Genomic DNA, 15,645 nt, shown 5'->3' with positions numbered 1-15,645 from the left:
AAAGGGCTAAACAAACATTTCTTGTTGTTCTACTAAGTCATGAGACTGCTATCAATAACCACAGGTTGTCTTTGTATTTTTTTTAATAAATTTATTTTAATGGAGGTACTAGGGGTTGAACCCAGGACCTCGTGCATGCTAAGGACATACTCTGTCACTAAGCTATACCACCCTCTACCCCAGTTTTGTAATTTTACTATTAGATTTCCATATGCTTTCCTACAATGATCAACATCAATGGGAATAAAAAGAATAGATTTTTAAAACATTTGTACATTTTCACCAGAACGTCAAGAAGCTAGGAACAAAGCCCTTTAAAGATGACAGCGAATGCCAAGACCAGAATATAAAGTGGTAACAATACTACAGTGGACTTTGGGCTCTGAAGGTCAATGGTGAAACTATACACTTCCTCCTGTAGTTACTTTTCAGGTAGAAACTTTCAGTGCTTTGAAAGACAAGTGCTTCTGGAGAATTTAAAGGACTGAAAAATGACAAAATAAATGAGACTCTGATGCGATCCTGCTTTATGAAGCACACTGAGTGACACACAATAGTACCTTCCACGTGGCCTTGTGCCTGATGTAAAAATCCTCCCACCTGAGAGCATCATCCACAGATGAGTTTTCAGGAGTCCTGAAATGATGACAGCCACTGCGTGTCACACAAGTCTCTGTCAAATCCCCCATCCCTTTTAGAACTTCCCAGACAGTTCAACTTAACTAGATGATGAGTACTGCAAAACAAACCAAAAATGAGCTATCTAAAGCCAGGATTAACTAGTGCAAAAGCTGCTAAATTCTTTACATTTGGCCTGGTAAGAAGAGCACTGTACTACAAGTCGTTGGTTCTGCCAACTACCTTTACTCCCTTAGGAGAACTGAACCCTCCCAGCCGTACCCGGGGGACTGTGCCGCGTACTGGTCTCCGAGGGCAGCTCAGCCTGCCAGTCTGCACCCTGAGCACAGCCTGCATTTGTTTCCGAGGGCTGCCATCACAGACTACCACAAACTAGGTGGCTGAACATGACAGAAATTGATTCTCACACAGTTCTGAAAGCCAGAGGTTGAAAACCAGGGTGTCAGCCAGGCCATGCCCCCTCTGAAGGCTCTAGGGGGGTATCCTTCGTTGTCATTTCCTGGCTTCCGGTGGATGCTAATAATCCTTAGCACTCCTTGGCTTGTAGCAGCAGACCTTCAATCTCTGCCTCTATCTCCCCATAGTGCCTTCCCTCCATGTCTGTGTCTTCATGTTCAAATTTCCCTCTTCTAATAAAGACAACAGGCACTGAATTACGGGCCACCTTCATGCAATAAGACCTCATTTTAATGTGATGACATCCACAAAAACCTTATTTCTAAATAAAGTCAGTCCATAGGTACAAGGAAATTAAGACATCAACATGCTTATTGGGGGGGGACACAATTCAACCTCTGAATACCTGCAAAACAGAGAGTGCGCGTACCATCACCTGAAAGAATTCTCTGAGCATCAGGTCCGCAGGTCATTAATATGTTCATTGAGCTGCTCAGGGTTTTACATTCAATAGTGTCTGTCTTCAGCTTTGGGGACCATTAATCAGACCAACCCCAGCTCTGCACTAACCAGCTGGGTGACCTTGGGCAAGTCACCGAGGTGCCCAGAGGCCCAGTTTCTCCCCAAGACTGTGGTGACAGCTCAAGTCGCTAATATGTGAAAACACCAGCATGGCTGGGCACAGAGCAGACCTGCGCTCTGGCTTAAGGTTCCTTTCCCCACTTTCCCAGCAGCCTTGGGAGGGAGGGAGGGACACACACCACAGAGAATCCTGGAGTCTCCCTCACAATGTCCTGGAACAATGAAGAGAGGCGGGCAGGGGTTTCAATTAAAATTCACTGTTTCTCTCAGAACAGAAGAAAGTAATAAACCAATGCAGTAAATTACTGCTGTGGAATTAATGCCCAGATAGAGGAAATAAAAGAGAAATTTATGAGCTTAATCAATCTCTTTTTTTCATATATATACATACCTCCATCATCTGCTTTATTTATGTGACTCTCTCACCCTCCCAAATAATTTTCAGTAATTCCCAGCAGCGGCTACGCCTGCAGCTGAGCCCCAAGGGCAGGCTGGGTACCTACCGGGTATCAGGGAACACCCCCTCCCCCCACTCCTCCCCAGCCCTCCTCCGCGGGCTGGAGGACACGCACAGCACGGAGGCGCCAGCAATAGCACCAGCCACACAGAATGCGCAGCATCCATCCCTTCTGGAGGTGCCTCTGAGCTACCTGCGCGCTCAGGGCTGGTTCCCAGCCAGGCAGCAGCAGCATCCTTCTCCTCGCCAGCTCCTGCCTGCTCAGTCTTCTCTCCCTTTTACCCAACTTCCCCGTATCTGCCTATAATTCAGTTTTATAAAAGTCAGCACCTGAAAATCCTTTTCCAAGTAACAGTAGTAATAAAACTCAAAGATCCGAATCTGTTTCTCATGAATGCCGTTGCCTAACTGGCAACCCTATCCATCGAACCTTGACTTAATGTTGGGGTCAAAGTTTTCCTTCTTATTACTGATGGTGGCACCAGTTCTCACTTAACAAAGCCTTTACGATCCTATAGTATAACCAAAGATGGTGATTTGGGACACCAGTCTAAGTCCCCACGAATCTACCACTTCCCTGGGGCTTGTAAATGATCATGGAATACATACAAGGCATGCCAAAGACCTCAGAGAGACTTAATCCAGATGCTTGAGTTCAGAATCCCCAACTGAGGGCAAAAGGATTTTTTTCCCCGTTTTCATCCACCTTTATTCCAGGGAAGAAACAATCCACATATTTATCCATCAGAAGGCTGACATTAAGCAGGAACAGGATTTGGAACTGCTGAAGGAAGCCTTTCAAGGGAATAAACCCTGGCACCCTCAAAATACCTCTTGAGATGCTGTTTTCTGAAGAATGCTGTTCAAAACTGACTTTGATGAGAATTTTGTCACCACCCAAATCCTCTCCAAATACTCAGAGTTGAGGAAATGATAACTTCATTCACTTTCATTCTGTTGGGAGTTTTGTTACCATTTTGTTCTTTTTTTGCTAATGGATTTGATTTCAAATATTCATAACGCCTTTAAAATACAAAGAACCTGGAGTCAGAGGGAAGTAAAGGGCAGCTTTGGACTTCTTTCTATTTTATTTTATCTACTATTCTTATGTATATATTTGCATCTACATCTATATATAGATATATGCACACAAGGACTTTTTAAATGTTAATAATACCATCACATCTCTATAATTAGTAATTCACTTTGTACAGGGTGTTTTGTTCTGGGCCATATAAAGTGAAGTCAGAAAATATTGCACATCAGTTCCATGATTCTCAGTGGGGGTAATTTTATCCCCAGGGAATGTCTGGAGATATTCTGGCTGTCACAATTAGGGGAAGGGGCGCTACTGGCATCTAGTAGAAGCCAGAGATGTCACTGAACATCTTACAATGCATAGCACAGCCCCCCTACAACAAAGACTTATCCAGTCCAAAATGTCAAAAGTACTTAAACTGAGAAACCCTGAAGTCAGTACGCCCATTCACAGCCAGTATGCAAATGAACTAAAGCCTTAGGAAGGCAGAGCCAGAGTCCTGACCAGGACAGAGCGCGCTCTCCCTTGCGACCGGCTTCTTCACCAAGCCCCCTGCACCCTCAGAAGCCCCGCCCCTCTCCCCCCAGCCCACAGTTGGGAGTTGATCAAATGGGGAAAGGCACAGTCTCCCCAGAGACACAATGACAGTGCATAAAAGTTCCCTTTGTCCTTGTTCATGTGGAGCACATTCACAGGGATGCAAAGGTCACTGCTGAATTTAAATAACCTCCTGTGATAAATCTGCATGAGCCTGATTTGTTCTACTGGACTTGTTGGATTAAATGAACACAATTTAATGTTCTATAGGACAAGGGCTCCTTTCATGGCTGAAAGAAGTAGCGAGGGTGATTTACAGTTTCATACATACTCATTCGCTACATTATCTGCTTTGTGCCTGTGCTTACGAATATCAACTCATCATCCGCGGTCATTTCTACCCATTCAGGAGAATTTAGCTTTCCATTAGGAAGGAATAAGGAACAAGAGATTTCTGCCATGTTCACTCGGAAGAAGCAGAATCAATATTTGTACCCTTGTCCTTCACCTTGTGTGTTTTTTTTCTTTTTAATCTCTGTTTTTACAACATAAAGCAACGTTTCCTTCTGTTTTCCAGGAAAGGCTGTTTCTCTAAGCAGATTATCCCCAAACAGGGCTGTGCATCAACATAAGGCTTAGTTTACTTAAAATACCCGATTATTTTTCAGCACCACCGTTTTAGGAGCCATCGCTCTATTCCATAACAATAAATTAGTATCAAATGTTTGCTTTTTCATTAAAGTAGTTCTGAATTCCACTTAGTAACAATTTCTGCATAATTCTACACATTTGGAAATAATAAAAGTGTATCTAATCACTACTATAACCCAGATTTTATTAACCACAAGTCTTAGGAAGCACGGTGTTTTTGCTCATGGACGATTAAGAGATAGGATTTTCATCTTTCTCCACTTCATAAAACAGGAAGTATGAGCAAGGATAGGAGAGCTGATTTTGGGGGTGGATATGGAGAGTGCTTTGAATTTATAGTCAGATCTCAAAATGCCAGCACTGTAAGGCAAGAGCATATGGATAAACTATGAAGTTGGCTACCTTGTCCTCAGGTGTAACTCTAAGCACCGTGTTACCTCCCTCTTCTGTTTCTCTTTGGATACTGGAGTCTAGAGTCTTGCTAACCAAGCATTCAGGGGAGCCAGGTCAGCACCACCTAGACACTTGTTAGAAATGCAAACCGCTGAGCTCCACGCCAGGAATCTGCAGTCTCCCAAGCCTGCCAGGCGATTATCACCACCCTCCCGACCCCGGCAGTGTGCTCTAGAGTTCTCTGTCACCACCCCCCACCCCATGACACTTACCAGCTTTGTCTTATACCTTATACCAAGAGGCAAGATGGTTCTATCTGGAGTTGATTAAAAACCTAATGATATCCAGTATTTTATAATTATCCTTCCTGTTTTAATAGGAAGAAGTGTCTAAATCCAGGGGAATCAATTGTTAAGGGTAAGATTCAAGGTAGTCCTCTAGCAGACATGGTTTTGAAGAGAATCTCTTTTTTTTTTTTCAACTTCCCGGAGAAGAGGAGAGAGCAGCCGGACTTTCTGCACATAAGCACACTTCGGCCAGGTTAATCCCAAGGCGCTCACAGAAAGCGAAAGAGTGCTAGCTGGGCCTTGCCTCCGCTCACACACGGGTGCAGATGCCTGCGGCCAGGCCATGGGCCAAAGAGCGACATCACAGCTGCAGGACAAATTTCTGAAAGCCCATGCCCCGAACAGTCAACCATCCAAAGATCTTGATTAAGGAAGGTTCACATTCACAGACACAGGCTCTCACCACAGCATATGCTAATCTGGGATCTATGTCTAACAGAGGCAAAGGAAAGAAGAAAGGGATCTCTCTTAGGTATTTTTTTTCCTCTAAAAAAATTACTTTACTAGGCCTCTCAGAAGGAAGATATAAAACCCAAGGCTTTAAAAAATCTAAATATCATCAAAGAGAAAAGCAATGTGCATAATTGCTACTTCTAAAATCTTCCGACACTCCAGACATTTATGAATCTTTAAAAATTTTTTTTCTAAGGATATAAAGTCTCTCAAACTAGTTCAAGCAGCAACGGATGGCCTTTCAAGGTCAGCTTCACGTGTTATAGTCCCTGGGTAATCCTCTCGCTTGTCTCTTAGCAGACTGACCCAAGCTTCAGGGCCCACTCCAGGCCTGCAAATTCCTCACACCATCCTCTCTTACTCCCACTGGCACTGAACTCTGCCCTGCTCAGACATGTTACCCTCTTTGTAGCTTATATTCCACAGAGTTTGACCCTTTATTTTTTTTTATAAACTGCCTTACGCTTTTGCTAAAGTACATCATATGTGTGATGGTCCAATTTTTCCCATGAGAACATATATATATATATATATATATATATATATATATATATATACACACATACACACATATATATATGTATATTATAACTGAATCACTTTGCTGTACACCTGAAACTAACACAACATTGGACATCAACTACGGTTCAAAAAAAAAAAAAGAAAAGGACAGTGAGGTTGGGGAGCAGTATGCTTTCAACTTACCCAAACTTGACTCTAGTCGGGAATACAGGATGATTAATAATAACAACAACATTTATTGAGTGTTCTGCTAAATTCTGGTATGCTGGCACTGGGCTAAATGGTTTCCATACTGCAGACATGACTAAAATAAACATTCTGAAATCCTAAAGGAAATTCCCACACCTGTTCCCCAATTTAGCCTGTATGGCCAATCAGCGGCCAGCTAGGGTTTCATCCCAAGTGCTGGAAGGAAGCATCTGAGTTCCTGCTCACCCAAAGAGACAGGTGACCACCAGCCCACTGGGTGTCTCCCATTCAGAACATGTGGGTAGGGCTCCAGTTACTGACTAGCAAAGGCAGGCACAGGCAAGGAAGCTGCTTTTGATTGAAATCAACTGCTCAGCCTGGAATTAATCAAGGGTCCCCCATACAGGCTAGAAAGGACCTCAGAGCATTACAGCTTTTGTTTTCCTTCTTAAACCACAGGAATTACTGAAGAGAGTCCACAGACTACTGACTCTAAGTGATTTTAGGTCTGGTAGAAAAAAAAAACAACACAAATAGTTCTTTAGGTAGAGAACAGAGCGTTCAATAGAGAAATTACTCTCCCTTCTAGGTCCAGGACATCTGTTATCTGCTGCAAGCCGTGGCCCATAAGTATTGACATTACTCAGGTTTGCATTAATCATTTTAATCCTTATTTATTATGTAGCACATTGCCAAAGCAAAACGAAACTCTACAAATTTCAGCTCTACCGCAGAGGAAGGAATGAAAGGTCAGTTTACTGGAGTCCACATCCAGTTGGAAAAACTAAAGCATAAATCTTACCTAAATATACCAGTTAGGTATGCCTCCCTCTTCCTTCCTGAAAAATGTTACATTAACATAACTCTTGCAGACAAAGGACTTTAGAGGGACAGGAAGAAACGCCAAAAATTAAAGCATCTCTTTAGAGAGTGTGTTGAGTTGGCTGCAAGTTGCTTCATTGGCAGCAGCACACGCAGAGCATCGAGCTTAACAAGAATTAACACCAGGCCGTGGTTCTGCAAACTCCACAGAAACGGCCACAGTAACACCATAGTTCTTACAGAGCTTTGTAGTTTACCGACAGCCTTCAAACACATCGACATTCAGTCTTCAAAAGCAACCCCTATGAAGTAAGCAAGGGCATTTTCATTTTCTAGATAAGAATCTGAGGTCCAAGAAGATTAAACGATGCGCCTGTAACCAGAGGCACAGCAGTCAGGATGGGGTATCAACTTCCTCTGCAGAGTTTCAATGTGTTAGGCACTGTGGAAAGGAGCCCTACATCCCTTGCGGCAATCCTTTCTCACTAACAACTGAATTTCAGAGACATTCAATAACTTGCCCAAGCTGACAAAGCTCAGGGACGTCTGATTTAGCCTGCGTTTCCCTGCTGTGGTTGATGGTGTTTCCCAATTCGAAGTACAGAGCAAGGATTTGAGAACCAGGTTTCCCAATCCCAAATGTTACCTCCTCCATGAAGCACTCCCTGACCACCACTCCCGCCAACTCCAAATTGAGTGAAACTCCTCCACCACAATCAATTATTGTACTCTTTCACTGTATCACAAATATTGTTGTTTTGTTAATTTCACATAACTTTGGGTCTCTGAGAGGCTTGCACCATCTCTTAAGTTTATAACTACTTCTTAGATCTTGTTTGGAAGCTACTAACTATGATAAATGCTTGGTGAGTGACTCAGTGGATAAACAAAATCCAGGGTCATCTTACCGTGTGTCTGAGAATTATAAAATGTGCTATGTATCCTTGAAGAATTTTATATTAGAAAAGTTGGTCTAAAATGCTATTCCTGGTATAAATCATTTTTAAAAAATCTATGGCAAGGGCAGAGAACCTATAAATATGATTAAGGCTTTTATTATGCAGTATAGGCCAAATTTCAATATACAGGGGTCTCTGAAAATTCATGTGCAAACGTGTCAAGGCTGTATAAAAGACAGCTTTAGTTACACGAGTCTACATGTTCTTCTCCGTAAATACCATGCAGTCTATGGTCTTCACCATTAACCCAAATTCTTCCCTGTGACATTTATTCTTTCTTTAATTTCAGCCATGAGTGGAGGAAGAGGCCAGCTGACATCACCCTGGCATGGTGACTTTTAACTTACCAAACAGAGAGCGTTGTGTTCACTCTTAGTGATGCGGGTGCCAACGGACTCCAGAGGGAGGACTGGGATCTGACTGGGGTGTTTCAGATTCTGCAGGTGCTGAGAAACGTGAGGATGTCTGTGTCCTTAACTTCCTCCCTGGGACTTTTTTTTGTCTTTGTTCTTTCTCCCTCTTGACTTACTAAGGTGTATGAAGTCATTTCTCTGTCATCACACTACATGGAGCTCTTGGCTATAGTGAGAAGTGAAGCAGGAGGGGCTGCCCAGCCCAGCTCAGGGGGCCCTCAAGTTCATGGGTAGCCTCCCCTCCTTCATGGGGCACCGAAAGGATGGGCTGGGCTCCAGTTCTCTGAGTCTTCTCCTTCAGGGTCAAGTAGGCCTGAATCAGACACCTGAGACCTGATCACCACATTCTTCTAATGATATGAGAGGCAGATTGTGATTCAACACTGTTCAAATATTAAACTCTGCTTAACAAAATGACTGACCCAATCATAATTAGAAAAGTCAATAGTTTCCCACAAAACTTGCCATTCTCTTCAAATTATGTTAATGGGAATCCGGCATTTACAAAATGCTTGGGGCCGGCTGTCTATTCCAACAGTAACAAACACGGGCAGGAGAAATAACCATCAAATCAATCAGGATTTTGTTAGGAAAGTTGGGCAGGTCTCCATCAACAAATACCAATCACCTGTTCTAACTTTTGACCAGTATCAACCCACTTGCTCAGCTTGAAATAGCAACAGCATCTTTTTTTACATTCTTCTGTATTTAATTAATTAAAACTCTGTCCATCACAGCTCTCACTGAGTGTTAGATCTAAAAGAGGCAAATCACAAGAAAGCGATGACCTTCTGAGATTTACTCTACAAAATATCTTTTTTTCCAGTGTATGTACTTGTCTCAGAATGCATTCAACCAAACTCCACACCTACCTTTTCTGATCTTCAGTCAACAGATTAAGTTTTCAGTGAAATCTCTAGGAACCTTTTAAGCAAAACCCCAGAAAATTAAAACTTTGTATGTTTGATGTAAAGATTTAGTTACTAGAAGTTCTTCTAAACATTGATACTTCATTGGTGGGTAGTATGGAAATCGCAAAAAATCTGGGGCTTAAAGTTAAGTCTCTAAGGTGTTTCTTTACAGCAAGCTGGACTAAGGCCAAGCAAGGGAGAAGTTCATAGAAGTAAGGATGTCACAGAGCCAGCTACCCACAGAACCCAGCCAGGCCCAGGTTACCCTCTCCCAAGTAAGAGGATGGAGGCAGCTGTGTCTCTGAATGGCCTAGGAACCACTTTCTATTATTATAAGTCAAGCAAATCTAAGGCTTCCTGTGAAAGCCTCTAATTTCTATTAGATCACATCACCTCAGTGTTAGCTGAAATTAAAACATACCAACCAGACAGGTAGAATGCTCATTTTTTCAGAAACTACCCCCAGAAGAAGGATGCTGGTCTCCATACAATAAAATAAATAAGAGGGTACAGCAATGGTCAGACTGATGAGTTTATAAGCTGAACTAATGACAAAAATACTCATACGAGCATTCACTTACCTGTTTTAATGTTGATGGCGAAAAAGTTTTGAGGATTCCCACTCGTAATCCTGTATGTCAGTTTTTCATTGGAACTGGAGTCAGGGTCCTCAGCCTGGATCTGAATGACAGATACATCCTTGGGAGAGTTTTCCATGACAGCGGGATAATAAATCGGCTCCGAGGTCAGCGGGGCATTGTCATTCACGTCTTCAATTTCAATGTAGACCTCGATAGTGGAGTAGAGCGGAACCACGCCCCGGTCTGTGGCGTACACGGTCAGCCAGTAGGACCCCGTTGTCTCTCGGTCAAGAATGTCGGCGGTGGAGATGACTCCTAAGAGAAAGCAGGGAGAGTGACTTCTGTAGCAAAACTGGAAGACGTGAAGTCAATCAATTATCCCAAATTGAGAAGGGCTGTGCTAAGGATCTTGGCATATGGGAAAAAAAAGTCCAACATTCAAAGTTGAATTAAGATGTTTCTCTCCACATCAGAACAGTATTTTCTGCAAAACCATACTAACTAGTCCTACCAATTGAGGAGTATAATTACATTCACAAACACTTTATTTGAATTTTGGGGACAGACATATCTCAACACACACAAATACACACACACATACACAAAGAGACAATTGGGAGCAGCAGGAAGAGAGTGGGCCAGCAGTCAAAACACTTCCCATGATGCATGGGAAATCAGCACACTATCATATCAACATTTCCATTTGACCTGATATTGAATTGATTTCCAATGCAACGAAAAGCTTTCCCAGGATACATTATTTTATCTGTCCATTCACAAAAATGAAAAAGACCTTTCAAATGTTCTCTTGCCTGTTGGGATGGAAAATATTTTGCATGCAGAGATATAAGCCTCCGTCATAGTGTCTCCCTACACTTCGAATGTCACAGTTATTCCAAAAGAATCAAGAGAAGAAGCTGTAAGCCACACCAGCGTACGTTCTGAACGAGCTCTAGCCCCCTCAAGAACTCTACAGAGGGCCCTAAATAAACTCTGAAACACTTTCAGAAATAATCATGGACAACATTTTAAATTAGGAGCAGAAAAATGCCTAGTCTGCTCCCTCCCACCTTCCCCATTTCATGGTTGAAACAAGCACCAACCAGGAAACTAGACAACTGCTGGAAAAACGAAAGAGAAAACACAGAGCTCTAATCTTTACAGCCCTCACCCCAGTCACCAGGCTATAGAAACTTACTACAGGGACTCGTAAGCACGTTCCACTGTGATGGGAAAACTCTGGGGTTCAGCTTATAAAATCTCTAAAAGTTGTCAGGATACCCACGGAAGAAGGCATGCAATTCATGGAAATCTTTCCACCCTAAAGACACCCATGGAAGGAGTCAAGAAACAGTTCCCCAAGTCTGGCCCAGATCCTCTATCCTCTGTACTCCTGTTGGACTTTGGACTGTATTCGGCACATAATTTGGCCTACAGACCTTGCATAAGCAAACTGCCAAGTATTGCACCTGGGAGGGAGGAGAGCAACTGTCCAGAAACAGTCAGGCTGGAGTAATCCAAGTTGCCTAAAATTCAGAACAACTATACTATTCAAAGGGAGATAGCCCAACTGGTGTTGAAGTTTCAGCTCTCATTATCCACCAAAAAGCCCTGCACAATGTTATGCCACGCAGCAAAAGATCATCTTAAATCTTCTGAATGGAAATGCGTAAAACCTAATGAGCGCCTGTAGGTTCACAGTTGATACCCATGTGGCATTAGAAGAGTCAATAGCAGATAATAGGGCAGGAAGGAAAAAGGGAAGCGTAAAACATAACGATTATAAACATAATGCTATGTGTCCACTGTCTGAATGAATTAACAGGCAGCCTTATTATCTGGGTTGAGACAGAGTAGAAAGGCAACATGGCTGTAAGGTCCAGAGAAGGCTCTGAGGGATGGAGAGCTGGCCAGGTGTGAGCCCATCTATGAGCACAGGGCACAGGCCTGTCAAAGACACCATGGGCAGTCTTGTGGAACACTCACAGGAGTCACAGCCATGAGCCACCATGCAGACATGTGGTGCTGCCTCACAGAACTGTAGCCTTCAAGTGAGAGGATGGTCAAGTGACAGGAGATCAAGCTGTCTCTGGAATGGAGACAAAGAGTAGGCAGGCAGGATCTGGGATGTGAGATACAGGTGGCAAAAAAGGTTCTAAAGGCTCTGGGAAACACCTCTTGCACGGGAGCTGTCAATTCCACTAAAAAGCATCTACTAGACTCAATGCTGGTCCTTGAAGGAACAGAGATAAAGGAGAAGGGATCTCTGTCTTCAAGGGACTCACAGGCTTGCTGAGAAGGCATATCTCCAATGAGGAGATCCACACGGAAGGGATGACTGCACAGCCAACAGCCAGGAGGACTCAGTCTCCTCTGGTTCAGACTGATGTAGTGGGAAGGGCGAAGAACCTAGTACCAGAAGTGGGTGGGAGGCCGGTAAAGAAGTATTTACCGAGTGTTTCTAATGTGCTCTGAGGCTTGCAACACAACTTCCCTATAATGTAAGCTTTATTATTCTCTCTTATAAATGAGGGCATCAAGTCATAAATCTGAGTAGGTAACTTGTCCAAGATCACAGGGTGAGTCATAGAACCCAGGTCTGTCTGCCTCGAATGTTCCAGTTTCCATTACTTACTACCTCTCTGACCCTGGACAAGGTGTTTAAACCAAGCAAACCTAGTTTTAGTACCAATGTCTCAGTACTGTGGCAATCATGTAATTAAATGTATGCCAAGAATTTGGCAAAATGCTTGCAAACTAGTAGATGCTGAGTATATGTTAAATCGACATGAATAAAAAGCAATACCAAAAGCCTTGTAAATAGTAACCACACCTAAAGCAAGGGGTAATCTTAAGAGGAGAGAAGTTGGGATGGAATGTCTTGTTAGGTATTTTTTTTCTTCTCAGGTCATGTGGCATTCTTGCGTAGTCTTTGTGACTTGCTCATGATATCTTTTCATGAAAATATCTGGCCTGTTTGGGCAATAGCAAAGTAAGTCCACTAAAAAAGAGAATTTAACTCAATAAGCACCAAAATCAAAGGAGTTAGGTCAGCTTTGTCTACCTTGCCTGATCACCCACCACGCATGCACGCACAAGCAAGCCTGCAGGTGTGCGCGCGCGCACATACACAGATTTGCAGTCACAGAATGGGTCTGTGATCCCTGGAAGTCACTTAAATCTCTTTTCTGGCACCCGTCAAACTGGGAGATGGTATATTACAGGCTTTGCACATCAAATGCTTTTGAGAAGTCCTTGGATAAAAGGCATCCACTAAAGCAAATTAAAATATATGGGTGGAATTTCACTCTGTTGTTTAATGAAAGATCACACATGTCCTCTAGAAGTTAAGAGTTCTCTCTCATTAAGATAAAATATGTCTTTAGCTATATTTACTCCTTAACTAGAAGTGCAAATGAGTATCATAGAACACAGTGTTCAGACATCACTCTCATGATCCAAAAATGTGAGGACAAAATGAAAAGAATGACTCTGAAATGTGTTGACAATTATGATAAGATTCACCCAAGGCTCCATATTAATCATATTAATGCAACCAATGCCTAGTGATAGCACTTCCACACTTTCTTCACAGGTAATTATGATCCACATGGTCACAATTAAAAACGTAAATCCACGTGACCTTTTCTATCAAGCAAAAACTCACTTCTGATGTTGCTCAAAGACTGCCAAAATAGTATGTCACAAGCCTTTAGCTTTGGGACAGCTATCACACATTCTCTATTACTTTTTTTTTTTCAACTGAGGTGTAACTGATATACTATAATAAGCTATACACATTTAAAGGAAACAATTTATAAGATTTGATATTCACAAAACCATCACCACCATTCAGATGACAAACACGACCGCTATCTCCAAAAGCCTTCTCCTTCCCATTTTTAATCCAAATAAAATGCTCTCAAATTTCCCCTACCCACAGCCAACCAGATTAGCTTAGTCACTACAGGGTAATTTGCATTTTCTAGAATTTTACAGAAATGGGTTGATACAGTATATGCTCTTTTTGTCTGGATTCTTTTAATTTCTGAGTAGTACTCCACTGCATGGTATAATAGCACAATTTTTTTTAACCATTGGCTTGCTGGACATTTAGGCTGTTTTCAGTTTTTAGATATTACAGATAAAGCTGCTACGAACATTCATATATAAGTTTCCGTGGAAATACTTTCAATACTCGAGTAATTGCCTAGGAGCAGAATGGCTGTAGTACATTCCCAGTAGCAGTAAATGTGGAGCATTCCAGTTGTGGCATCTTGGCATGATCAGTTCCCTTAATCTCAGACATTCTAATAGGCAATTAGTGGTATATCCTCGTTTTAACCTGCATCTTCCTGATTATGTTGAGCATCTCTAGAAATGCTTATTTTCCATTTCTGTATATTCTTTGTTTTAAATATTCAACTGTTTTGTCCGTTTAAAATAATGGATTGTTTGTTTTCTTATTATTGAGTCTTGAGACTTCTTTATATATTCTGGATAAAAGTAAATATTGCAAATATTTCTTCCCAATTTGTGGCTTGTCTTTTCATTCTCCTACTTGTATCTTTTGAAGAACAGAACTTTTTAATTTTGGTGATATCCAAATTATCAATTTTCTTTTATAAATCATGCTTTTAGTGTGTAGCTAAGAAATCTTTGCCTAACCCAAGGTCACAAAGATTTTTCTCCTGTGTTTTCTTCTGGAAGTTTAGTAGTCTTAGGTTTTATATTTATATCTATCACCAATTTTGAGTTAATGTTTATATATGGTGCAAGGTACAGACCTCAGTTCATTTTTTTTTTCACATGTAGATGTTCATTGTGCCAGCCCCATTTGCTGAAAAGACTATCTTTTCTCCACTGAATTGCTTTTGCATCTTTGTCGAAAATCAGTTGATCATACGTGTATGTCTGGACTCTCCATTTTGTTTCACTGGTCTATTTGTCTATTTTTACATCAACATCACACTTTATTAATTAACACAGCTTCATAATTAGTCTTGAATCAAATCAGGAAGTGTAAGTCTTGCAATTTTGCTCTTCTTTAAAGCTGTGTGGGCTGCTCCAGATCCTCTGTGTTTCCATGTGAACTGTAGAATCAGCTTTAGAATCCATGTGATATTTGGAAAAACCTATTAGTATTTTTACTAGGATTGTATTGACTCCATAGAGCATTTTGGAAAGAACAGACGGCTTAACAACTTTGAGTCTTCTGATCCATGAAAATGGTATTTCTCTCCATTTATTTATGTTTTGTTTTATTTCTCTAAGCAATGCTTTATAGTTTCAGTATACTCATCTTGCATGTCTTTTGTCAAATTTATCCCTAAGCATTTTATATTTCTGACATATGGAATTACTATTTTAATTTCAATTTCAATTTCAATTGTTTGTTGTTAGTATATAAAATACAACTGATTTTTGTATATTGACCTTGTACCTTGCAACCTTGGTACCCTTACTATTAGTTATAATAGAGTTTAAAGTAAAATTCCATAGGGTTTGCTACATAGATGATTATATTATCTCCCAAAAGCGACAATTTACAACCACTATCATCACCCCCACACGCATGACTATTTAATCATCATGTGCCTTGTACCATGATAATGGAATAAATGCATTCATCATTAAATTGTCTAAACCTCCCATCTATTCAGTAAATATTTATTAGTGCCAAGAACTCATGAGGTAGCTACTATTTTTATCCCCATATTATAGGTAAGGAAACAGAAATTTAGGTTAAGTAAC

At 41.4% G+C, this 15,645-nt stretch overlaps 1 protein-coding gene across 1 annotated transcript in view; it reads right to left on the bottom strand.

Moving 5' to 3' along the window:
* Positions 1 to 9,304: 9,304 nt before the first annotated feature.
* LOC116666325 (protocadherin Fat 3-like) overlaps positions 9,305 to 15,645 on the bottom strand; it is a 278,718-nt gene continuing 272,377 nt past the window's right edge. The window contains exons 4-5 of the mRNA XM_032488368.1: positions 9,892 to 10,206; positions 9,305 to 9,323 (exon numbers count right to left, since the gene is read on the bottom strand). Coding sequence (XP_032344259.1) covers positions 9,316 to 9,323; positions 9,892 to 10,206 — 323 coding nt within the window. The 3' untranslated portion in view covers positions 9,305 to 9,315. The remainder of the gene's footprint in view (positions 9,324 to 9,891; positions 10,207 to 15,645) is intronic.

The sequence above is a fragment of the Camelus ferus genome, chromosome 10 (assembly GCF_009834535.1).
Source record: "Camelus ferus isolate YT-003-E chromosome 10, BCGSAC_Cfer_1.0, whole genome shotgun sequence".
Lineage (NCBI taxonomy): Eukaryota > Metazoa > Chordata > Mammalia > Artiodactyla > Camelidae > Camelus > Camelus ferus.
Note: the sequence above shows the minus strand (reverse complement) of the source record. Positions and strands in the feature narration are given on the sequence as shown.